This window comes from Pieris rapae, chromosome 9 (genome assembly GCF_905147795.1).
Source record: "Pieris rapae chromosome 9, ilPieRapa1.1, whole genome shotgun sequence".
Classification (NCBI taxonomy): Eukaryota; Metazoa; Arthropoda; class Insecta; order Lepidoptera; family Pieridae; genus Pieris; species Pieris rapae.
In genome coordinates, this window is record NC_059517.1 from 4,322,588 (window position 1) to 4,349,543 (window position 26,956).

General features: G+C 30.8%; 2 protein-coding genes across 3 annotated transcripts; one reads left to right on the top strand and one right to left on the bottom strand.

The window, feature by feature from the left end:
• Nucleotides 1-855: 855 nt before the first annotated feature.
• Nucleotides 856-17,333, bottom strand: LOC110998733 (acyl-CoA Delta-9 desaturase). 2 transcript variants are annotated; one of them, XM_022267499.2, is made up of 5 exons: nt 17,191-17,333; nt 9,312-9,520; nt 7,100-7,230; nt 4,283-4,488; nt 856-1,520 (listed from the first exon to the last, which is right to left on the bottom strand). In XM_022267499.2, exons 2-5 carry the CDS (start codon nt 9,514-9,516, stop codon nt 1,043-1,045), a joined length of 1,020 nt encoding a protein of 339 aa, XP_022123191.2. In that variant the 5' UTR covers nt 9,517-9,520; nt 17,191-17,333; the 3' UTR covers nt 856-1,042. The 2 variants fall into 2 exon arrangements, with proteins under 2 accessions (XP_022123191.2, XP_022123190.2); XM_022267498.2 differs by lacking the exon at nt 17,191-17,333 and adding an exon at nt 15,464-15,628.
• Nucleotides 15,806-26,901, top strand: LOC110998732 (odorant receptor Or1). Its single transcript, XM_022267497.2, has 6 exons — nt 15,806-15,959; nt 23,097-23,944; nt 24,280-24,379; nt 24,858-24,962; nt 25,346-25,504; nt 26,530-26,901. Exons 1-6 carry the CDS (start codon nt 15,951-15,953, stop codon nt 26,590-26,592), a joined length of 1,284 nt encoding a protein of 427 aa, XP_022123189.2. The 5' UTR covers nt 15,806-15,950; the 3' UTR covers nt 26,593-26,901.
• The last annotated feature ends 55 nt before the right edge of the window (nt 26,902-26,956 follow it).

The window sequence follows — 26,956 nt, forward strand, 5'->3', positions numbered from 1 at the left end:
ATAAGGGCGTGTTAGATGTTAACGAACAAGTATTTTTACTAAGGTTATCTGCCTATTCCAGTGGATTACAAAGAAATTTAATTAAATTTTTCTACGGTTACAGTGTTCAAATGTGAGGACTATGGTATCTACAGCATCGTACCCAAAAAAAGGCGGGACGGATTTGGCCCAAAGGACATTAATGATTTCTATAAATTGTGAAAAATATTAGGTTTTTAAAACATACCAACAAGGGTCAGAGGAGATATTGACTATGTCAGAGGTCATAGTTTTATTTGCAAAAATTATATATTTTCATATTATTTACGAATATTTTATAAGCTATGGAGTTTTTTTTTAGTAGTTTGTACCATTACTCTCTATTCATTACTAAATGCATTTCATTTGTATGTGCTGTCCGCCATCTAATGAATTGGTGTCGTAATTCTTACTGTCGTTGCGTAGAAATTATATTAAATCTACGAACTAAAGTTATATTTATTAACTAGCCTACTTTGCTTTTGCAAGGACCCGTGAACTTTATTTAATTTTACCTTACTCTAAGGATTGGTGAACACCGTATGGAAATTGCTTCAATACATATACGAACCAAGAGACCAAAGAACACTGTTTTATATCATATAGTGTTATATATGCTCTTTATGTAAATACACCAATGCTATGAATTGGTATAGAAATTTAGAGTATTTCCATAAACATAAATAGTCGATGCTCCATTAGCTTGATTAGGTATTGTTGGGTAAAAATAAAATTTTCCAATTTACTGTACATTGTTTATTTTACGAATCTAAAAGTCTTTTCACATTACAAAAATATCAATAATCTTATACAAACAATTAATATACCTAAAATAAATAGCTATATCACAAATCCTCACGGACTATATTAAATATAGATTAGAATGAGGAACAAAAGACCTAGAAAACTAGTTACAATAATTCGTTATTTTTGGTTTTATACCTTTAATTATGGAATATCTTGTCTTAAAACCTAATACCACCTATATCCTAATTTGGAAAGTAGAAAGGCCTAGACGAATTTACTAATCCTGGCAAACTTTTTCTTGCACATCATGAATTTCTTCATAACCCCATTCTTCGTGTGACCCGTCTCCAGTCCTCTTAACTCTTTTTTCAATAACTTCAGTGGATACGGTTTTGAGATCATACGCCCATCCGATCTTCGCCATAGTATCGATGAAAAGCTTAGTAATATTCAGGGAATAGTTTCCAAGTTCAGCTGTCTTATAATCCCAAGGGAAGACGTGGTGATAATTGTGGAATCCTTCGCCCAATACTACCAAAGAGACAGGTTTTGTTTCTACAGGGTTGATATTTTTATCGTAAGGCTTGCTGCCCCATTTATGAGCAGCAGAATTGACCAGCCAGGTCACGTTCAGTACATATACGTAGCGGAAAATGGAGCAGACGAAGTAAGCGTTCCATAGTGTTTCGCCCCACAGTGTAGGAACGTAGGTTGGCATTAAGAAACAGGCTATCGGCATCAGGATCATGTAGTGTCTGCAAGAAAGTCTCATATTAGTATTATAGGTACTTCTGGAACTGTTATGCTAGGTCTTAGAAGATACTGTTTTTGTTGCCCTGGTTATTTCTACACGATTATTTCCTTCGTTCGTTAGCTGAGTTCATATTTTATCAGATATTTAAACAACGTTGAAATGTTATTGTAGTAGCTATGCATAATAGACGAAACATTTTTATATAAAAGTTTAACGTCACTGTAGTATGATAACCTCGTATGTCAAAAAACTGTTTATTTTTGAAGTCACACTTCAGAATCGTTATGAACCTTATGCAACGGAAAAAGCGATAGTAAAAAGAGAAGGAAATATAAATTCATAAGGTTTAACGTGGGAGAAAATGAGATAGGAGTTATTATATTTTTCTGACGGATGTAAGGCTAAGGGCCTGTTTCACAGTGGATGGATATGGATAAAGTGCCAAATAGCTATGCAACACATAAATTATTCAAAAGATAATAGTTCCAAAGATACTTCGAATTTCATGACGTATAGCGCTATCTGTCAGTCGTGAAACGCAAAAATACTATTTATCCTACCAATAAGTAAATAAATAGCTTATTTCGAACTTATCCGGACATTGTGAAACAGGCCCTTACTGTGTAGTTTTCGCAATTTAAACATAACAACGATACCGCGTTTTATTCAAATTAAAATTCCACTAAAGAGGGAAGGTTCGCATCCTATGTTGCTTTTCTTTTGTTATACATACGGCTAGTTTTGTTATGTAAATGAATGATAATAGAATTAATTATCCTAAAAATCTGGTCTATTTTATATAATAATAACAATGTTATATAAGAGAATAGCAAAGTGAATAAAAAAATTCAACAGTTAAGAAAAAAACTATTTTAAATTGCAATTCTTTGAAAATCTCTTAATATACTTATTGATTTATTACATTTAAAATAAGTAAATTAATAATAAATTTCTGACGATTGCGACATTTTATAATATTCAATAACAAGGTTATATTAACATGTGCTGATCTAACCTTCGTATTTGATTAATCTTTGTAAAGCATATGAATAATAAATATAATTAAATTATAATATGATATTAATTATTTAAGTTAATATTTAATAATTTCAGTGATAAATACCGTCAACGCCAAAGAAGTTTTACTTCAATCGCGAGTAAAGACACGCACGCAATTTTTTTTAATTCTTAGATTCTTACGTCATTTAACTGGTGAACTAATGAAGTAAGGATTTGTGCTATTAATAAGTCCTTCTTACCATACCAAACTATGGAATCGCTTTTCTGTAAAGTCGGTTTACTGACGATAGTTGAACGTCATAAGAAAATACTGATAGAATGGTTGCATTTTTCAAAAGAAAATTTTAAATTTATTTGTTCGAATATTTTGTATGGATATAGAGAAGGAGGTAAATGGAAATCACAATTGAATTGACTAGTTACATTATTTTATTTGTACGCATAAAATATACGCTTGCACTTCAAGCTTTAAATGGAACTCATCAGAGGTAACGACGCGCCGCGAGGTAACGCCGCGCCGTGAGGTAACGCTGCATGAGTCTTTCGTGCGTGCAGCCGGCTCCATCGACTTATAAGACGTTATCACGTTAAAAACATAATAATATTTTAACAAACATTAGCCAAATGAAACATTTTTTTCGTTTCTTGTAATGTTTGGTTCTCTGCACATATGACGTTATCATTCGACAGCGACTATAACAAGTGTAACACTTCTTTACTAACTGTTAAAAATGTTTACATACGCGATACATTACATAGTTGCAGGATATACTGAAATTCTATACTATTGAATCTTTATTCCTAGCTACTCTTCAACGAAAATACTAAATTATTAAACACGGATAGTTTAAATATCACTGAAATTTAATATTAATATACTATTTATATATTATTGATCACTTCCCTCTGCTTGTTCAGTTCCTATCTTCGTATATAATATTAATGTGTAATGGTCTGACGTTTAATACGTTGCGGTCAGCTCCAACATAATGTATTAGAATATTAATTATTAACAATTGATCATATTATCTGACAGCGTGTTTACTCTAAAATAAGGCTGTAAATATTCTTTTAAAACGTAGGTAGGCGATTGCCTCAAGAACAATAAAAGTATTAAAACTTAAGTTATCAAAGATCAAAACCTGATAGACATTTAAAAAACAATGTTTTATCGTTATCCTTAATTTCCTTGAAACATTAACCTTATTTTGATATCAGAAGCAGAAATTGTTCTATTTCGACAGATTAACTATAATAAGACACCTAATATGATAAAATTGTATCTAGTTTGTTGGCCTCGATTTTTTACTCGGGAAATTGTTTTTTTTATATTGACAAAGAATTGTTAAATTTACTTAGGCTATCGCTGAATTTGTCAATTCAAATTAAATTACACCCTAGTATATAATCGTAAAATATTTTAACGTTGTTCTGCGGGTTTACGCTTCTTATGCAATTTTTAACGATAAATATCTTTATATCTCAATATATAATATCATAATAAGTATTCTGATCTTACATATTAAAGAAACATATTTATTTCAACGAATAAAACCCGTTCAGTAGTTTCATGTAAAAAATAAACGAAGAAATGTACTGACACGATATACACTAAACTAAATTACTGCTGTAAAACGATTTATTAAACACGTTATTTTTTTTTAAATTTAAACGTAACGTAAAATATTTCCAAAAACTAATTAAGAATACATACATAAATTAGTATGAAAAGAGATCACTCACTTTTTCTGGAATCGCAATATCGGATCAGCCTTCAGATCGCTCATGTCAATTGTGTGTCCCTTGGCTTTGATCTGTGGATGCTTCCTAACCAGCAGCCATCCTACGTGTGAAAAGAAGAATCCTCGGGTAGCGTTGTGTGGATCTGCATCTGTCTCTGAATATTTATGATGCATTCTGTGGTCACGCGCCCAGTCTAGTGCAGAATCCTGATGAAAAAAATCATCTTTTAAACCTTACAAAGTCTCTACACCTAGGAATTAAAAGTTACTAACGAATGTTACTCCAGCGTTAGATATAGAGTAGCTAAATCTAATGATGAACAAAATTATAGAAATGGATCCAGTTTTGTGTTAATTTGTTGCAAATTTATCTAGATATATCGTTAGGCTAATGAGTGGTTCATTTAGATAAATAGGAATTCCCCAAAATGTGTCATTAAATAATTAACCTATATATTATAGGAAAATTATGGAAATAAAAATAAATATCATCAAGTTGATATACAAGGTCAGTGATAAGGAGTCATAGGTTCTTAAAACAAGTGGCGCTCACGTGTCCCACATTGTAATGACTTAATCGATAAATTGTTTTCATTTAGAAGGATTTGAATACATCTCTTACAGGTTACTATATTTTGTAGAAGCCTGTGTCTGGTAGTAGCCCTGATTCTGTCCGAGATTAAATAAAGGACATAATTTTTTTTTAAAACAAACCTTCACTAAAGATTAGATTAGATTTGTATTTGTACAACAAATATACAACAACATACATAATTTTCACTATATACATATGAAAACCAGGTCGTGTTGCAATGCTGGCAGTCTGTCAATGGATATATACATTTGCATACTTTTTCGAATAGGAAAAATATCGTAAGGAAACTATGGGTTCTCGAAAATATCGACGATGTGTTAACGACTCCTAGTCTTACTACGACTAAAGATTTTAAATATGTACCTACATTAATTTAATGTTTATTTTGAGATTCTAGATGAAAATTCAAACAAATTCAAAAAATATCAGAATTGTGTTATTGTAATACCTTTGATACATATAGAAAAACATACCCTTCATATCATTATTGTATATCACGCGGTGTGACGTGATTGCTGACGAAAATATATCTCTTATAATAAAGTTTTTATTGATACACGGAGGGCAATAAATGATGCATTGTCATTCAATAATAAAATATCACATTTCAATCTTCGTTTCACCTGAATGGTGTACCAACAACATTGTTTGCTTTCTTTCTTACTAAATATAATACTTTCGTACATTAATTTATTTTTCTCGTAATCTTAATTTCTTTTTTAATTTTTTTTTGTACTACACACAAAAAAGGAAAAGTTTTTAACGAGTGTTAAGCAGGTTTCCTCACGATGTTTCCCTTCTCCGTACGAGCGCATGTTAAATATGCACACAGTAAGCTGCCGATTATTAATTTAATTCAAAAACAAAAAAGCAAGAAATCAATCTAGAATCTAAGCATATATTGTTATAGAAATCCCTTAATTATTTGTGGACAAAACTATAACCTACATATTACTGCCCGGTAGCGATTTCTCCTTTGTCATGTCAGCAAATTAACGGATCTTCCTGATTACAATCACTAAATGTAACCTCGCATCGATAGGATATTGGAATTAAGGTAGTTTTCTTATAACCAAGCTCGATGTTTTATTACGGATAAATCAATCTATTATATAACATCGCCTTCATATGACATCGAAATTTTGTACTAGTTTTTTTAGTAACCCCTTTAAAACAATATTCATAAATTTGTCCGTAATCCGTATATTAATGCTAGCTGTGCCCCGAAGTTTCATCGGAATCGGTTCCAGCGACTGATGTTTTATAGATAGAAAAACTTTACTAGATAAAAAAATCTGAAAAAGAATATTTTGGTATATACTAGACTATTTTTTTTATATGGCTTTAATTTGTGCCAACTGGGCACAAGGTACTTCACCAGTGACGTGTAGATGGAGAAGGCACGTATACTAGACTAAATAATGACAGTAGCGCGATATGACAAACAACTCTTTAGTTTGATAACAGTAAACAGATGCTTTATTGGTAACGATGACACTACCCAATAAATAAAGGTCAAATTTCAAATTCGAAATTAATTCAATATATTGACAAAAAAAGAATATGTTAATCCACCTTGATAAATAATTCATTACATTCAAATTAACGCGATATATAATGAATTTTTATTTTTCTACGCACGATATCGACTGATTTATAATACATACTCTTTTGTATAGAAAAACATCGTGCGACACTAATCCCTGAGATCGTCGGTCCGATCTCCGGCTGTACTATGTACAGCTGTACATATGTACCAATGGACCGTAATGTACATATGTACAATGGATGGTATATACCAATGGACTTGTCTATGGACTTGTATATTTATTGTACTATGTCCATGTCCATTGAACGCATTGAACACTCTCGTACGGTGAAGGAAAACATCGTGAGGAATCCGGACTGACTTAGATCCAACAATCGACGGTGTGTGTCAGGCACAGAAGGTTAACCATCTACTTGTTTACTATAAATAATCACGGAACAAACACAGGAATCTGAGGCCTAGAGCTAAAAGGTTATACATATAGCACCATAGGTATTTAATAATAAAATGTATACTATAGTTACGAAAAATATACATACGGTACTATATGGTAGTTTTACACAAATTTAATGCATATTTACAGCGTGATAATCTTCAATATCTACACTTATTCCTGAAGTTCGTCATACGAGATAAATTTACTTAAGTTAATCAAGTTAAGAGCATTCACTTACCTGAAAGGCAATTGTGTTGAAAACTGTAAGCAAAATGCGGAGCGGCAAGCGAGCTTTGTAGGATTTGTGTGCCCAGAGCCTATGAGCGCCTGCGGTGATCCCCAAACCAGAACAAATGTATAGAAACACCGCTGCAATATCGTAGAAAAGACAAAAAATAAATAGTAGTAATGGAATTTCGTTTTTGATTCATTTCGCAAGTTCTTTTGTATTTATTTATTTGCTTTTTATATGTTTATGGAAATATCGGGTTTGAATAAAGTTAGTTTATAGTAACCTAGTAGATAGCCAGTTTCATTGAATCTCTCTCTCGAATCTATCTCATTGAATACAGACATACAATATATATATATTTTACGGATAGAAAGAAGGGTGGTGGAGATATTTTTTTATTTATTTATTTTAGTGTTTGTGTGGTTTGGGAATCACATTTGGGATTTGGGAATGTGGGATTGTAACTGAAAATTTAGAACCCTCCAATGTTTTATTTCCCATGATTGTATGAAGTGTATTATTGATTTTGACAAGTGAGTTTTATCAGTGTTTAAACTACCTTGACAAATATTGGTACAGGTAAAAGAGTTTGATATATGAAGGTATGGATCGCTTTGTTTACTACTTCTTTTTAATATACGACATAATACTTTATAATTAGTTCTATAGTAAGACTAATAGAAATAATATTTGTCTCTGGCCATTTTGATTTATTGCTTATGGACAATTCTTCAGCTGTCTAAATATGATTATTGTCTCTTTAAAACATTATTACAAATATTTTTAATCACAGAAATCAATGCTACTGTAACTCTGTGGTGTCTTTTATATCGTGTAGAATAACTTAAGTTTTCTAGATTCAGACAATCATACGCAAAACATATTTATTTTGGTGGAAGACATTTGACAAGCAATTGTAATCATTTACGGTACAATTTCCATTTATTTTTCTCTGTAACAAAGACAAGAATAAACCAATCAACTGAGACTTCATTCCCTTTTATGGACGATAAAAGTTTTAATGAAAACAATCTAGACGCTTGTGTATGTATAGATATTGTAATTGTACTTTATTGATATAACAAACCAATTAATTTGGATTATAATCTATTAAATATACCTTTGTAGAGTTTATTGCCAGTTCTTCTCTTCCGTTCTACGCCTTGATTTGAGAACTGGCAGTAAATGTAAGATTTGAATCATTTAATGTATATTTCTTTTCTTTGACGTTCATAAGTGTACATTATGTTACCTATATGAATAAATGATTTTTGATTTGATTTCACACTCATCTTAGCAAGCAACATTTATAGCACATAAACTACTAATACGCTACTAAAACGATAATTTTATACAGTTACTTGGTTTTTTTTTAAATCAAAAACCTACTCTTTAATAAGTTAATTTAATTTTCTAGGTAACACTAGTTTATGTGCCAACGACAGCATGTGCGTTATTTAATACTATATCAACTAATTATTCAAGGTAAAGTGACAGGTAGAAAGAGACCTGGCCACAGACGCACGTTTTGGTTTAAGAACTTTGGTCAAAGCACCAAGTCATTGATTAGAAGCGCGGCGTTCAAAATTAAATTGATGTACGCGAAAGAAAATGGAACAGTTAAACATATTTAAACAATATCGCAATCATTCTTTTAAGTATATCTTGGTGCGTAAAACTCGTAACTAACTTAATAGGCTTCCCTGAAAGTTTGGCGCAAGTACAATTACCATCGAATAAACGAGTTCTGAAAGAGATTGTTCCGATAATTCAAGTCTACCTACTTGACGATACAAAAATAAGCAGAGTAACCCAATCCTACTCCTTCGTTTATTAGTTCTTTGCCGTGTAAGTGATACTTGTAACCTAAGTATCGTAATTTATATTATATAATAGGATCATTTTAAAATATCGCTAAAATCAATCGCATTTCTGCTAATTTTACGAGCGAAACTTGCAGTATGTACATGCATTTATATTGATCCAGTGCTAAGGACAATTAATAAGTAACTTATATTCTCTAAATGAAAAAACGATTCAAAATCTTTCCTCCAAGCAATTTCCCCTTCATTTCCCTATCCAGTGTGTCGGGCATAGAAGGCTGATCTTCTACTTGCCTGTAAAGAATAATGATCAAAGATACAGAAGACAAGAATTTAGTTCCAGGATCAAGATTTATACCGCTACTTTTTTTAAATAGATAAGTTCAAATTCTTACCAAACATTCGTGTAGCCCACATTGCTTTAAAAAGAAATAGGTAAGCACCATACACGCCACCTATATGTAACAACGCGAACAAAATCACGTTTCTCCAGACGACCTGCCATTTCCGTTGTTCTGCAGAGGGCGGCACCACCGGAGTTTCTTTACTTGCATCCGACTCGTATAGCACCCAAGATGTTGTCTGTTGATGAGGTGGCATGGTCCTGCAATAAAATATTATTATTTTGTCGGTGTTGCTTTGATCTTGTAGTGTTCAATTGTTATGTATTTGAATGAATTATTTTTAATACTGCTCTCTCGTTACCAATCTGCCGCTGACTGATATGTTAAATATTGACCACTTTACTTATACATATAATATCTCTAGAGTCTGAAAGTTACTTTAGCGATTAATTTATTAGATATTGGTTTCAGTGAAAACTCCAATTCAAGTTTTGGCTTGCCTCACTAGTGTTGTGTCATATGGTTAACTAATACCTATAATAATAGTATAATAGCATATCATAGTACATAGAAGTATCCCTAATAGGTTTTGTTCGGGTTTTTTTCCTTTGAATTTCTTTGAATTCCTTTTTCTTCGGAATCTGTTGATTTTGAACTATCGATCGCTCTATTCGTTATTATACAGCAAAGATCTATGGAAACCAGATAACCCACTGATTAAAAATCACCGTTTATAATATAAAGCTATAATTTTTTTTCTATACATTCTTTTTTAGTAGTATTATGTCTGTATTTGAAGTACGAATACAAACCAAATGCAATTTATATCATTTATTTTATTACTATGAGATCGCATACGGTTGAGGATTACTTAGATAAAAGTGATATTTTAGATTAATTACAAATAATCTTGACTTTATCTCTAAGATGATAAATTTCCTATGTGACATACATACATTTATATTTTTAGGAATTTAAAAACTTGGGTATATATTATAGGAGAAGGATGGGTACCAAGCTCACCTGATGTTAAGTGACACCGTGACGCCCATGGACATTGCCAGGAGGCTCACTAGTCTTTTAGGAATTGGTACCCGGAAAAGGAAAGACCCTAGTCGAATTAGATAGAGATTTTGGAAACTTCTACGCGCACCTCCACTAAGTGGAGCAAGTTCGTTCCACATAGTGGTGGTGCGCGGCAAAAACGTGACTTAAAAGCGCTGTTGTGGAAGGACGGATGTCGAGGTAATACGGGTGGAATTTTGTATTGCGCCTCGACGACCGATGATGATACTAAACTCCAGGAGTATACCAAACAGTTCATCGCCAAGGGATCAAGCCGTTCGAAAAGATTTGTAGTCGACGATCCGAATCGCTTGACGCTGAATACGTTCAAGTGGAAGGAGCTGGTACTGGGGAGCTTCCGCTAAGAGGAGAGAACCTTTATACGTTTACGATTATTTGGATTTCTTCATATATTTTTTTTTAATATTATCGACACACACACGCATGAAATATTAAAAGTACATATAATCATGGACTAAAGTACATAAATAGATGAGAATAAATGTAGTTATACTACACACTTACTAATTGTAAGTAGGAATGCACACAAGATAATGTAAGGATCTCAACACGGAATACACAAACTCTGTAATATAGGAAAATTATAATCTCAAACAATTTCGGTTCGTCCTGTAAAATACGTCTTCCCTGGTCAGGAAGTTAAGAATAAAGATGGATGAAAATTATTTTTCTTAAAGTATACAAAGTGGCTTCATTTGTTACCATTACAACAGTAACAGCTGCTACATGAATTAAAGATTTCTTTTATTTGAAATAACTGAGACATACAATTTCGATTAAAAAGCAATTATTTACATGTTTCATTAGTGCATGTATTTTATGTAACTCACACATAATATATAGTTTATAATCAGACTTTCGACTGTATTCATAATAAACATACATATATTTCCTCTTTATAGTGCCAGTCTATTATTATGTAATAGGTACACTCACGGGAAATTTACAAAATGATTATACTGTATTTTTCCTCGACAAATGGACTTTAATAAACTAAAATTATCAATTCAAATATAAAGTTTTCGTTCTGGGCCTTCAACTAAATAACTCTTTAGCTTTACAATATCATTTAAAGTAAAGATTGTTAACACAGGTCATCGATAAAATTGTCACCCTCTAAGAAACCACGCCTGAACATATTATTATAATATACCTACAATAACAAAATTGTCCCCACTAAGCATATAAGGTGCACTGAAATGTCTTTTAAAATCATATTTTTTTCCGGAAAGTGGATTTTCTTAAAGTCATATCCCAAAAAGGATACCTACCTAACTTCGTAATAATAAAACTAAACTATATGTATGTAAAAACAGAAGAAAATAATAAAAAAAGTAAATATTAGAATTACAAGTTACATAATTCATTAATTTATTAAATACTAGAAAGATAACCGTCTCTTTGGAACAGTCAAACTTAATAGGTACGAAGGAACTTTGTTAACTGAATGCCTCCCAAATGTGCAATTAGACACAACTAACGACACTATTACACAATTTACTTGTATTTTCATACAATTACTACTTCCATTAACTAGAACTCACTAACAAATTACACAAAATACTCTATAATTTATAAGATACTATTTAAGAAAGAAATAGTATCTAATAAATTATGGGGTCGAAGTTTCGCGCGCTTTATGTGACGTATCTTATTGTAAATATAATATAAGTTTCTTATGTAAACTTATTACTGAGATGAGTGAACGATTAAGCCACAAATATTTCGTTCTAAAAATCTATATAAATAGTTTTTTATATGTATAGGAGATGTACGTCAATACATAGAATATATAAATACTAATCACTATTGAAAATCTAAATTAATATAGAGACTTTTTTAAATGAAGATCTAATTGTTTTTAAATATATTAATTTCGAACAGATACAACAATTTTGAAGAAAATGCGAAGAAAAGTGTAAAGAAAAATAAATAATTATTACAAATCACTAGTCAAATTGGAGAAGAATGCTGGTTGGAAAACTGGGATGGATCCGGTGCTTTCCAATACTTTTATCTTAACGTCAAAAATGGCGTTAACTTTTTGTTAAAATTATTGATCCGTTAAATCATGTGATAAAAATGGAACGCTCATAAACGTTTTATTAATTAATAATGAATATCATAACATTGTGGGTAAGCGAGTGATAATGTTATTATTACATCCAATATACGCGTGTAAAAATATTATTGATTTTTAAAATATTTTAGTTTATTCGATTCGTTGTGCTGCACGTATTTTAAAGAAGAAAGAAACGTTTTAAATTTCAAGGACTATTTTTTAATATATAAACGTGAATTTGACTACCTTTTTAAATAGCCTAGTTAGAATATTAAAAAGGGAGATAAATTCGGTGTAATATTTATCAATCTCAATACCGCTTTTAACGTTATTTTTATAAAAGATCTACGAATAGTATTGAAATTAATACAATTTGATCAAAGAAGATACTAATTTATAGCGTCATATGATAATGAATGAGTCAAGATGGTTCTATTTCAATAAGTGAGGTAGATGAATGTTCATCTAAAATATGAACAAGCTCACATGTAGCAACCTGAAATATTTTAGGAGAAATTATGACAATTTAATGGGGCCGATTGACCAAGATAACATATACAACAGATATAATATATATATCTGTTGTATACATTATATACAAATAAACAAAAGATTCTATTTAATGCTAATACCCGAACCAAAGTTAGCTTTGTCTGGCTTTGTTTTATCAAAATCAGATAACAAAAAAATGATATTAAGTGGTGAAAACAACAACATTGATAAGATTAAAATTCGAGATATCTTTTTTTCCATACCTATATTATGTACAAATAATTTTACACGTTTTTCGATTTCTTTACAAAATCACAATTGGTAATCACACTTATTCTGTAGTTTAAGTAATGAATTGAGATGTCGAAGGCCAAGGCCAGAACGGAACGAAAACAGTTTATCAGAAAGGCATTTAAAAATAAACACAAAATGCAGTTACTAAGTGTACGAAAATGAGATACATATTATTGACTATAAAGGCCACAAATTGCACCACGACCTCAAACATCTGGTTTGAAGGAAGATGGACTATATTATATATAACAAGTGGACGAAAAAACTATATATATAAGTATTTTGACTCTAAAAAAAACATTATTCAGAAAGTAAATGTGCGAGTTACAAGAAGATTTGTCATAGGACATTCTAATAAATGGTAATGCAATCCATAGCTAGTATTCAACGCTCTTCCCACAATAATGTGTGGAATATCTACTGAAGCATAAATAACTAATTAACCATATATAGCATGATATGCAATGAACATGTAGCTTCTTATATATTACAGTAAAGAAGTTAAATTAAATTTAACTGCTTGAGTTTAATGTTCTCTCTACTCAGGAAGAAGCATCCTATTACCTTGTGTTTGGTACATAAGGATTAGTTATTATTTTAAAGTATTCGAAAAAGCTGTCAAAATTGATTTCATTACAGTAAATTATGGTAAATGGATTAAAGTGAGTCACTTTAGCCACATCATGGTATTAAAACTATTTACTTGTTGATGGGTAGGATAATGATTATTTACATGCAACTACGTTTTAATACTTATATATTTTGACTGACTCGCATTGCCAGTGAAACCACTTTGGCTTAAAGAGCATGTAGCATATAAGGCACTGGATCGATTTCTGTCTAAACTAAAACAAGAAAAGGGCTCTCTTTACATATGTATAATTGACTACCTCTTACTGTATATAGGGGCTACAAGTCTTTTTACGAGTAACAGTTGTATTATCTAATACGATACATTGGTGCAAATGTAATAGACTATTGTCTACAATATCGATAAGACACTTTTTAATTACATACACTACATATATTTTAATTATAGACGGTACAATTGTATTATGCTCTACGATCAATAAATTGATCATAATAATATATTTTCTTTTGTCTTTTAATTCAGTTAAAACAAACAATAGATATGAAAATCTGCACTACACGTAATTACGAACATATTTAAATACCATAACCAAAACTGACGCAAACTGTTTCACAGGCCATAGGCCATGGGCAAGAGCTATTGTCCGAGTCGTCACATGCGCGAGAGTGGCGTGATCAGATGATGACAATCAACAAAGATCGATAAAGTGGAAAGGTCAGCCTGTGCGCAAACATTCAATAAATAATGCGATACTGAGGAAAAAAGCCATTCATATTATTATTTAACAAATATGAAAAATTTATAGTTAATCAATATGTATTGTGTGTATATATCGGTAATAATATTTTATTACCCTTTAGTTGACCATAAAATAATGGGTAATCGTCACGAATGTACTTTGTGCGAATTTAAAACATACATTACGTGTATGAAATGTAATAAAAGAAACCGTTTAAAAATACAATTAATATCAATATATTATAAGTGGCAACTGGTCACCGGAGAATTGAACGTGGTGTACTATATTTAAAACTAATAGACAATATAAGAAGTATAGATATAGGAAATGAAACAATAATTATTATTGATGCAATATCCTAACCGAAAGAACTTAAGTGAAAATGGGGGGCCTCCCGCATGAACAATGATAGATGGACAAACAGGTTAACAAGGTAGAATAGATGAAAAGAAAGAAAGGTCGCCCTCTTGCACGGTGGACTGAAGCTTAAAGAAGATGGTGGGGAAGATTGGCAGAACAATGCAAGATAGAGAAAGATGGAGCAGTTGAAGGCTTTCTTTAAGAGGTCCATGAAAAATATAATTCTATGTGTAAAAATTTCGAAATTATGAATGAATGTTTCAAGGAATAAATGAAACTTAATTATTATTATTATATTACAAGTAAAGTTGGCTAGGCTTCAAAATAAACTAACTATCGCTGTTTATTTTCTAGTAAAATCGATCAATATATCGTTGGATATGCAGAAAATGCCATCGTATTTCAATTATTTTATATCAAAATTATATTAGAAATTCCTTATTGCTATGTGTATTATTTCCCAATTTTTTTTGACTAGGTTAACTAAAGATAGGTTGGTGTTAGGCAATGCGCGGGAGCTTCCACAGATGAACGATTTAATAATAATGAAAACAGAATTACGCATTCTTAGCACTTACCGATTTATTCGATTTATACTATCTCCGTTGTCACGAACTAACATAATACACAGTAGCACTGTAACCCTTGCGAACCAGAGATGATTGAATTAAAAAATATAGACGACCTCTTTCTAATAGTAATGTCACCCGCGAACTGGCTACTCGTGGTATGTAACAATACACAGTTTTATGCGATGACTACATTTCGACTTTGATTACGTCATAATGAAAATGCTCACACTATTGTACAGTATTGTTATTTTTATATACTAGCAGATAAATGCGCGGCCAAGTTTGCGTAGAAACAAAAACAAATAGGTGTAACAAACAAATATATCAAAGTAATGTAAGCCTATAACTGTAGAAAGAACGTTCAAATTGGGTTTAGAAGTTCCAGATGTACCTTCACATTAATGTTACATTATTTCCTGTACGTCAACGAAATTAAAGTGATATTAACGCAAAACCCTGGATTCGCGAAAATAAATTTAAAAGTACACATTTTATGAAAACGGTAAGTGAATACTGATAAAGAAACGTGTATTATTTTATCTCTTTCTTTTTATTCTTTTATCATTTTCATTAATTTCGCATTTTATTTCACTACATTCTATAAAAAAGTAAACGCCACACCAAATTACGGGTTTAACGCACGCTTCTAGTTTAAATACATTGATAGTTTTTAAATGTTAAATATTGACTTCAAAAAAAGTTACGTGACGTCAAAAAAGTTAATTGTTAACGTTAATTAAAATGTTATTGAGTTAATTAATTTTACCATAGCGAAGTAGCTCAAATTCTATATAATTATGAGTGTTTTAAAAATGTAAAAGGAATAAAAAACGTTGAGAAACAATATATTGCCTATTCGATTTTCAAAACTGTTGCAAGGCAAATTCTGTAATCGTCAGTTCTTACTATTCTAGCATTGTTATAAAATTGTGTAGTATAACTGAAGTAAAATAAATTTATTTTATTTGAGTTAGAAAAATGTGATAAATGTTAAATATTGGTTTAAATTATTGACTCAATAAATAAGGACAATGATGACTTAATGATAATAGAAAATTTAAATAAAAATATTAATTAGCATTATACACATATTAGGTAAGCAGCTTACTAATAAATTCATAATTTATTTCTGGCCAACTCTGGTGTAAAACAATTTACGCAAATGTACTACAGATAAAAAATCAAAATCTTAATCATATAATTGTTGTTTTAAACTACTGATTCATTTAAATTACTTAAGTGATTTTTTATTATAAAAACAATTTCTTTTTTAATGTTAAGGATTCTTAATGTTGTTTTATAAAAAACAAATGTAATGTTTGTCAATATGTTTAAATAAAAATTAACAAAAATTTAGGTTAACAATTAAAAGCATATAAATTCACTACTATTTTATATATTAATGCTTATTAATTTACAATAATAATTTCCTTAATTTACTAAATTACAACTATGTAATTCCATTTGACGGTAATAGTTAGTTATTAATATTCTAGAATAAAGAGTATAATAGCATAATAAATTACCAAACTTAATATTTCCGACATATATATATATATATTAAAATTAAAATAAATTTTAAGTAATAGTGATCTTGCAACAACCATGTTATCAAACAAAACACTTTGATCATTAAAAATAAAAATTAAAAACAAAGCCAAAACCGATATGTTATACATAAAACATTTAAAAGATATGAATTTAATTTTAAAACCAACATAAAATTGACATACCTCAAAGTATATTTTTCCACCAAACCGATATTTTAAAGCTTGACCACTGAAGTCGGAAAGATCACTCTCAAGACTGCTCATAGAAAGTAGTTTTCAGATATATATATTGTCAATAGGTTAAACACAATCACGTCACATACTTAGAAGATAATTCAACGATTTTAAATTGTTTTCTTATATGCATTTATGTATGATGATTATTGATTATATAAAAAAACTTCCCGCGAAACAGAAGCCGATCGAACGCGTTTAATAAGATAATGATTTTTCTTAAAAGATTTGATCGAACATTTTTAATTTGTTATTTTTTTTTTCACAAAATGGTGGGTATGGATCATGTCTAGCAAGCTATAAGCAACATTGTGTGTAACTCTATATTGTAGGAAAAAAATAATTATTTACAAAGTGCGATCCAAATAATTAAATGAATAATGAAAAATAAATATTTACAATTTAAAAACATGTACCTATTTAACAACAAGCACTGTTTTTAATGCTAAAATTAAGTTCAGAAATTGCCATATCATTTTAGTCAACTACTTATTAGTACATTACATTACATTTTTTTTACATTGTTTGTTGAATAATTGTTTGTAATATCAATATCCATCATAGATGATGAACATTATGCATGAACGTATATTTTATCGTATATATTATAGTTATAAACTTAGAAGAAAAAACTTAGAATTGAAACACAATTATTACTCTTTTTAGACTTACCGATGCTGATTTTTTTATGTAAACTTAATCTTTGGTAATGTAACTTTTAAAAGTGCCGTAGTCTTCGTTTGATGGCGAAAGTAAATTGAGATTTACAAGGACAGCTTACAACAATAAAATTACATTATTGACATTGTCGTTCGTGCGATATTGTGTGCAAATTGCATAATAGCTGATATCCGTGCTCATGGATAAACTGATATACGAGTCGTTACACATACGCTAAATTTCGAATGACTGTTAATCTAAGCCATACAGTAACTTGGTTATGTCTAAATGCAGGTAATAATGTATTAATGTGCCGAAAGATATACAAGGATAATACAAGCATCAGGAGCATGCCACAACCATAAATGGTCCGAGATTAAACGATATTACACATGTGTAAAATGAGATCGTGAGTCAAAGGGACTTAGACTTAGACTAAGGACTAGTGATTCTAGAAATACTAATGAATGAACGACTTTTCTTGGGTATCGATTCTGTGGGTATAATTGTGAACACATTTGTCTCTTAACATTTTACCGGCTGATGTATATTTTTTATACATTTTGACATTTATTTCTTTAATATGCCATCAAAAAGACAAAAACTAATGGATTAGTGATTAGAATTGAAGATAACGTAATTCTTCTTCGAATTCGAGTTTTTGCATTTTCTGAGAAAATTTACAATAGTAACAGATACAATAGTACAATAGTATATTTTTTTCACCATCGGGTAGTAGAGATTTCAACGAACATAAAACATACCAACTTTTTGAAAAAAGCTGATATTTTGACGGGTGAATTTTCTATTGAAAATTAGGGTGTTTTTTCGATACTAATTCAAAATAAGGTGAAAATATAAATATTTTTAATCAATTAAATTACACCGCATTTGGGACATAAAAAGGTTAGTTTTCACCAAATTTCGTTGAAAAAAAATGATCTTTATATAATATAAATAAAAAACCAAAAACTTGGTTTTTTGAATTTTTCACATAAATTTTGAGGTTATGTGAAAAAAGTGTAAATACAAAAGTTTTAGATCTTTTTATTACCTAGTCAACTTTGCCATTTGACTTTTTTCGATAGGACTTTTATTTTTGCCGGAAATCGAGAAAAACCGTTTTTTACCCTTCCTCCCTCAGCCCCACCCCCCTCCCGACCTCAGATCGCCCGTAATTTATTTGTCCTTTCATTTTTATAATATTCCCCTCCTTTTCTAATGGGTTTCATCCTACTATTATTTTTTTCACTTTTTATTATTTTTAAAGGCTTCACCCTGGTCTAGTACTATACTACTACTACTAATTATAATCTACATTCAAAAAAGGAAAGAAAATATGAATATTTCACGTGGATATCACTCAGAGTTATCTTACAAATTAATAATTGCTAATTGCTATATAGAGCAAAGGTTATATTGTTCATAATTTTTTAATGAGAAGAAAGTTTAAAATAGTTTTACACGTTATCGTATCTAATTAATTTAGGTATATAATTAATGTTATATTTTAAATTAATTTGTTATTGTTTTGGTTTTACTTAAAAATAGAAGTTACGGCCAATACAATATATAGTAGTTACGTTGGGAAACGGACTAACACTTAGATACAACTTACAGACAATGTCTTCTAAACAACCCGAATGAAAAAAACAGTTCCGTATTAAGATTTCTTACTAAATATATAATCACTAAAGCAATTCTTAACAAAAATATAATTAACATTTCTTAAAAGATACACCAGACTAATATTTTTTCAGGTTCTTATATTATTTTATTAATTTATAATAGGTTTTTTCTAATTTGGATTAAGTGTTATTAAATATTTAGTGCTAGTTACCTCGAATAACTCATATATTCACTTTAATATTTACAATAATTTCAATGTTTATTACAAATTTAAGAATGTTGCTTGCGCGGGTTTTTTGGCTTGGGATTTTTTTTCTTATATTTAGAGTCATTAGACTTAAGGGTCGACAAAAAGAGTGGCTTACAATAATTAGGGCTAATAAATAAATTTACTATATTACTGGTATTGTAGATAATAATATGTAACTTTTTTATTTGATTATATCCATATAAAGTTCAAGTTAGAGTGAGTAACAATCCGGCCCTAGTTTCTATACTTTATTATTTTTTGATATTAAGAACAAATAGAAATAAATAAATAAAGTTATTCTAACTGTAAAATATGTAATTTAATATTCTTGGCTGACATGTACAAATTGCTAGTAAAATTATTAAAGGCGAATAATCTACTATATAAAAATAAGTCGGGTTTTCCTTCCTGACGCTATAACTTCAGAACGCACGAACCGATTTCCACGGTTTTGCATTCGTTGGAAAGGACGGGCGCCGTGATGGTATATGTCCTTCTCTTATGGAAATATGTGCATTGTTTACTTTTTTTTTATGTATCCTGTATCAGTTTATTTTTATTTCTTTTTTTCTGTTAAGTTTGTTTTTTTTCCTATTTTTATTATTTGTAATATGTATTTTTGCACTTCTTGCCTACCTTATGTAATATACTCACAGTGGTTTTTTCCTTTACTCAAAGTGGTTGTCTGGAAGAAATCGCTCTAAAGCGATACGGCCGCCAGTTGCTCTTCATTAAATTACGTTTAATATATTTTTTTTACCTTTTATGTAATGCAACGAAGTGTTAATAAATAAATAATCGTAACAGCCGATGACGTTGTTGTTAAGAACCTAATATGTATTTATTATTGATTGTGTGATTGTCATGAACAAAATAAAACTAAATTTTATTTATTTCACATGAAAACTATTAAAAAATACTAATAGAGTTGTCTAATAGAATTCATCCGGGACCTACGATTTTGGTCAATATAACCAGTATTTGTAAACGATGTCTTCGTAAATAGTTTTGACTGTAGTTATATTTAGGGGAAAAATACTTCGAACACATATAAATCTACTGTTAGAGGCAATTTAGATAATTAGCGATACAGTTGTTAACTCTATTTGTTATGTAAAACGGTTTTCTTTAATAAACAACCCCACCTCGTAACAAGGAAAAGGTTGAACTCTGAAAAACACTGCAAAACAAATGAATTGTATGTAGCCTGTGTTACCGCTAAATAAATCAGGCCGATTTAATTCGTATATTTCGGTGAATATTGTACCTACATACCAATGACGGTAATAGTAAAACAAACTACGTAAAAATTCTTAAAAGGACGGCAACGCACTCGCGATCCTTCTAGCATCGAGAGTGTCTATGGGCACATCTATCTCGGACACTATCACTTAACATCAGGTGAGCCTCCTGCCCGTTTGCCCCCTGTTCTATAAAAAAAAACATTTAAATATACTCCAAATGTAAATGTAATAATGTTATGCTTTTCAGTGACTGTCCTTTTGTACAAACTCAAAAAATTGTTTGGACCTTCGAGTATCCAAATAATAAAGGAAAAATGCAACGTTAAACGTGTTAGCCCCTACAAAAAACTTACTTGTAAAACTTGGTAAAAGTTTCCTTGAGATTAGTTTTAAAGTGATTATCATTATACTAAAAAGTAACTTTGTAATTGATACCTTATTATGACATAATTAGGAAATACTAAAGCGATCACGATATCAGGATTTTTAGTGACACATTATTTATGATTAAGATTTAGTTATTTTATTTATATATTAACACTTTGCTGCAATCATTAGTATGTTTATCAGATTACTAGATAATGCTAAGTACCAAATGTTCTTTATAAGTAAAGATATTCCATAAAGACTCACAATGCTTTCTTTTGCCGTAGAAGTAAGTTCTGATTGCACACACTGAAAAATTTCGCACAGACGCGATTCGAAAACAAACTCGTAGGTTCTAGCGTTTCATCGCCACGCTCATCAAAATAATGTAATTTTGTTATACAGACATGTCCAGTTGTTTTAAACAAAGACTGGTAATAAAACTATAACACGTAATTTCACATTATTATCCACAAAGTTTTAATTATTATTTGAATACACGCCTCAGTCTTATTTCAGAGGCTTCAACGATGATTGCAAAGGTAAAAGAAAACTCAAAGGTTAGTAATATATAAAAGTAAATAAAAACTTTAAAACGAAGTTAAGGTTAAAAGAATATAATGTTGTTTTATAATTGCAAGTTTTCAATTACTAATATTTAAAGATTATTTCATACCTAACAAATATCATATATAAAGCTTTTTTTTACTAAAACATTTAGGTAGAAATTTTAGGTAAACATATATATATATGTTTACCTAAAATTTCTATAAATAATAATATAAATTTCTAATATATATATATAGGACTAATAGTTTGAGTGTTTTATACCCATGACGTCAGTTACAGGACGTTGATAACTTGTTATCTATAAAAAATAAAATGATACATGAAGAGGCAATCTGATATCTGGACCTATACAGGGTTGTAGTTTAAATATAGTTTACAGATTTATAGATTTTATTATCGCAACGATTTTAAGTTTCTCATATATAGCATATTTAAATTCATTAGTTTTACTCATTCTCATAACGTTCTCTATTAATTGACTTTTATACATGTCCATATTTAGCATAGCGGTGCGTTCGATTGCCCGTGCATTTTATGTGTCGAAAGAAATCGTTGTAAAAAGAACGGCATATCTCACCTTTGATTGCGCCGCGTTCGTAGTTTGTCAAAAACCTATTGGATTTTACATACGGAAATTACACTTAGCCTCGAATCTTACTCCTAGTAAGATTCGAGGCTGTATGTATGTATTTAGAAACAGAAGGCTCCCCTACCTTAAAATAAAGAAAAGTAGCCACATGTTTAATCGAATAGATTTTTATCTCATCCATGAGTTACGAACCATCAAAGCACCAACATAGTCCTAATATATTATTATTATTACATTTTTAAAAGTCAGCACAGCATTGTTTTGGTCTGCAGATCTGAAGTAAAACATTAAATGCTTATAAACCAATAATTATATCAGGCTCGTTTGAAAAATAATTGCCGTGGTTTTTTTGTAGAACAGGAGGCAAACGGACAAAAGGTAAACCTAATGTTTAGTCATACCGCCGCCGCCCATGAACACTTTCAATGCCATAGGGCTCGCGAGTGCGTTGTCGGTTTCTTTAAGTTTTTGGAGTTTCGGCATTTCTACTCCGTCCATTTCACAAATCATATAGTTACTCATCTGAAGCATCACCTCATTGTTGTAGAAAGGAAACCATGAGCTATCTGAAGACTATATAAGATATTTGACGCAAAACCGACGCACAACTATGGAAGTATCAATAAAAAATTGGGTCAAGAAGACGGGATTGTGGTTTGGTCCACTGGGAGATAGTACGAACTGGTTCGCCAAGATTTGTATAATTTGCTTCTTTATTACAAATGCGGCCCAATTTGTCTCTTTGATTATAAGCAGAAATGATCCAGAACATCTATTTAGATGCTTCAGCGTCCTCTCTTTTTGTGGAATGGGTTTTATTAAGCTGACATCGCTACAGTTAAGAAGGCAATCTTGGCGTTATCTCTACAACAAAACTTATATTTTGGAAAACGAACAACTGAACAATGATGATACAACTGTTAACTACGAATCTGACGATGAAGAAAACAGAACATTTCCTCAGCATATTTTATTATATACGAAACAGTTTGTTACTACAAGCAGTTGGTTGGCAAAGATGTATAGTTTCACCGCTGTTGTGTATATTTTATCTCCATTTATTGAATACGCGATATACAGTGCAAACGGAGACGTTACGTTCAGGGTTCATGTATTACCAATTTGGTCACCATTGGACAATGTCAGCATTATTGGTTACGTGTTCACATTAATCGTCGAAATAATAGCATCAATATACTGTGTGGCCATTCATATAACCTTCGATACCTTTGCTACGGGAACAATGATAATTATTTGTGGGCAATTTACTTCGCTACGCGAATACAGCAAATATGTTTGTGGGAGTGGGAAGCAATGTGACTTGAATTTGAAAAGGGACGCTCGAGCACATTATCGAATTAAAAAATGTCATTTCATTCATGTTACATTGTTAAGGTAAGTGTCGTAGCCAATAACTAAAAATTTACAAGCGTTTCATAGAAAACACTCAACGGGGGAATCAAAACAATCATTGTTTCGACATGAAAAGCAAACTAAGACACCGATTCCTTCATACCTATTTTCCTGTAAAAAAATATTCTTATATTGAAAATAATAATAGTCATAGGAGTATCTACCCAAAGTCCATTGGTACCGAACACAAATATTACATTTATTGAGTACCTATACTGTTAGTTCTTTGGGTAGACTATACCAAACCAAAACGTAAAATCAATTTAGAGAAACCTGTATTTAAAAAATATTCAGATCTATATTTTATTATTTTGTAGCATGGTCAACAAATTGAATGAATTGATAAGGGATATCATTGGTATATATTTTTTCGTAGCCACCTTGACTTTATGTTCAGTGGCTGTACAACTGCAATCTGTAAGTACCCAGTCACTTAATAAAATTTAATACTTTTCGAATTAACTACAAATTTACCATTTTATAATATTTTTTAAGATGCACTTACATACAATGTATTATAAACGTATCTTACGAAAGCCTTGTCAGGAGTACAATGGGAAATTCGGATAAAATTGGGATTACAACAGAGCAGTGAGCTTTCCATACAGAATCTTTATTACAACCCCTACGTTATCTATAAGAATGCGATATCATTATTACGCTTAAGCTATTTATATAAGCTTTATATATTGTCACAACATGTATAACTTACAACACGCAAAATATTCTACATGGTACGACCTTCCAATTAAAAATTTTCATACAGTAAATTACTTTAACAATTATTTTACTTATTGTTCATGCTCCTCGCGCTATTCGCATCCCTTTTAGCAAACCGTAGGAACGTGCTGTAATATTTTATATCACGGTTGAACTAACTTGAATTTCCTCGCAGACGGAGCTAAGCGCCACTCAGCTAATTTCTCTGCTACAGTACATGTGCGCGACTCTTACACAGCTTTTACTTTACTGTCATTACGGACATGCAGTTCAAACCGAGGTAATTAAGAACATTTCTCATTTATAACAAGTGTTTCTTTTATACAAAATTTACTAAAAATTTTATATATCGGTCTTAAATAGGTTAATATTAAGTATATAATTTTAAAAAAGTATAGTTATTTTAGAGTATTTAAAACACACACAGGTAGTGTGTAATTATTCCTGATAATTCTATGATCCATATGCAAAAGTTAGAGTTTTCTATTTTTTTATGCAAAACTGTAGGTATATGATATAAAAACGACTAAACACTGGTTTTATATCACTAATAACACAACAATTATCGTACCTACTGGTTACGAATATACCTAATTTTTAGGGGCCAACCAAAATACTAAATAAGCTTGTTTTCCTTGTAATAAAGTGTAATTAACTTTTCAGAGTGCTGTATTTATTGGAGATGGCCCATTTACGTCATCCTGGTGGAGTGTTAGTGGCAAAGTGCGACGTGAAATTGCGATTTTATGCACAGGCATGTCTCACAGTTGTAGACTCTTTGCCGGCCCATTTAATGTTTTGGATCTTCATTCATTTATTCAGGTTTGTGTGTTGTTCGTTTTTGTATGTATATTTGTTTGATTAACACCGATATATTCCACCTTTCGGCTCGCCAAAATTATTTACCCGAAGGCTTTAATTCGTAGGGCGTCCCCGGTACTGACGATAATACTTCTAAAACTTCATGAATATTCTAGGTATAAAATACATGTATACGATCAGCGATGGACTTTTTAGGTTTGGTGTTGTATCAGAGAATCATCGAGAGTTCTGGCAGCTCTAGGCTATTTATCAGAAAGCCCCCTTTTTTTCAAATTAAATAGTTTGTAAAAATTCACATTAGCGAGAGCGTTGCAAGTTTTTTTCTGGCTTGGAGCGCAAGTAACTTTTTCTCTTTTAAGTACTGAAAAAGACCTTTCGCCGCTGCAGTTCGTGACACTCATTATCAAAAAAAATCTTAATATTATATCTACAATCCGGAACATGCACGAAATATTAAAACTTTTTTATTAACCTTTGGGGTTCTGGCAGAAATATTATGCTCAGCCTCGGTGTCAGATTTTAAAAACTGCGCCAAATGATCGCTTTCTCCTGCAAAGGTTTCTCCTAAATCAGTGGCATGTAACTGTTCTGTTTTGATCTCTTTACCGTCGTACTAAAATATCTGTCAAAACCTCGAAAAAAGTATTCTTCATCTAATTTGGATACTAAAATTTGCCATCTGCTGCTGCTGCTGGATCTACATCCAGTTCACAGTTCATTAAGTGTTTTGTCTCGTTCGTGTTGAAATATGCAGGGAATGATGCATATTTTAACTAGTAGGTACGATAATTGTTGTGTTATTAGTGATATATAACCAGTGTTTAGTCGTTTTTATATCATATACCTACAGTTTTGCATAAAAAAATAGAAAACTCTAAATTTTGCATATGGATCTTAGAATTATCAGGATCCAGCGAAGACGCGCGCCCTACGCTGTAGTCTTACTTAGACTGCCCAAGGGTAAATCAGGCCCTGTGTCGGATATAGGATATTTTTGGAGGAGTTATAAAATCTTTTTTTTACAGATTGTTAAAACTGCATACAGTTACTACACAGTGCTTCGCCAGACGTCTGAACTAGACAAATAAATTTAGATGACTGTTAAAGACATTGATCTGTATCATCATTATAACTTTCATCACTAACTCTAAATATAACAACCTTTGCACCACCTGGCATATTCACCATAACTTTCTGTTTAAATATTTTTAATGTAAGAGATGTACATGTCGTCAGAGATTAGAGGTATTATTGGCCTATCACAATCAAACGAAAAAAGGTTATCGTCAAATCGTAATCGTTTCATATTACGGCCTCACCTTCACAGATTTTTATCATCATAAGTATCAGCTCAGCAGTTGATTATTTATATGGTAAGGAATAGCATATTTTTCGCAAAACTTTGCGTTCTTAAATCTTTGTTTAAAATGACTTATTATAATATGCTTAAAT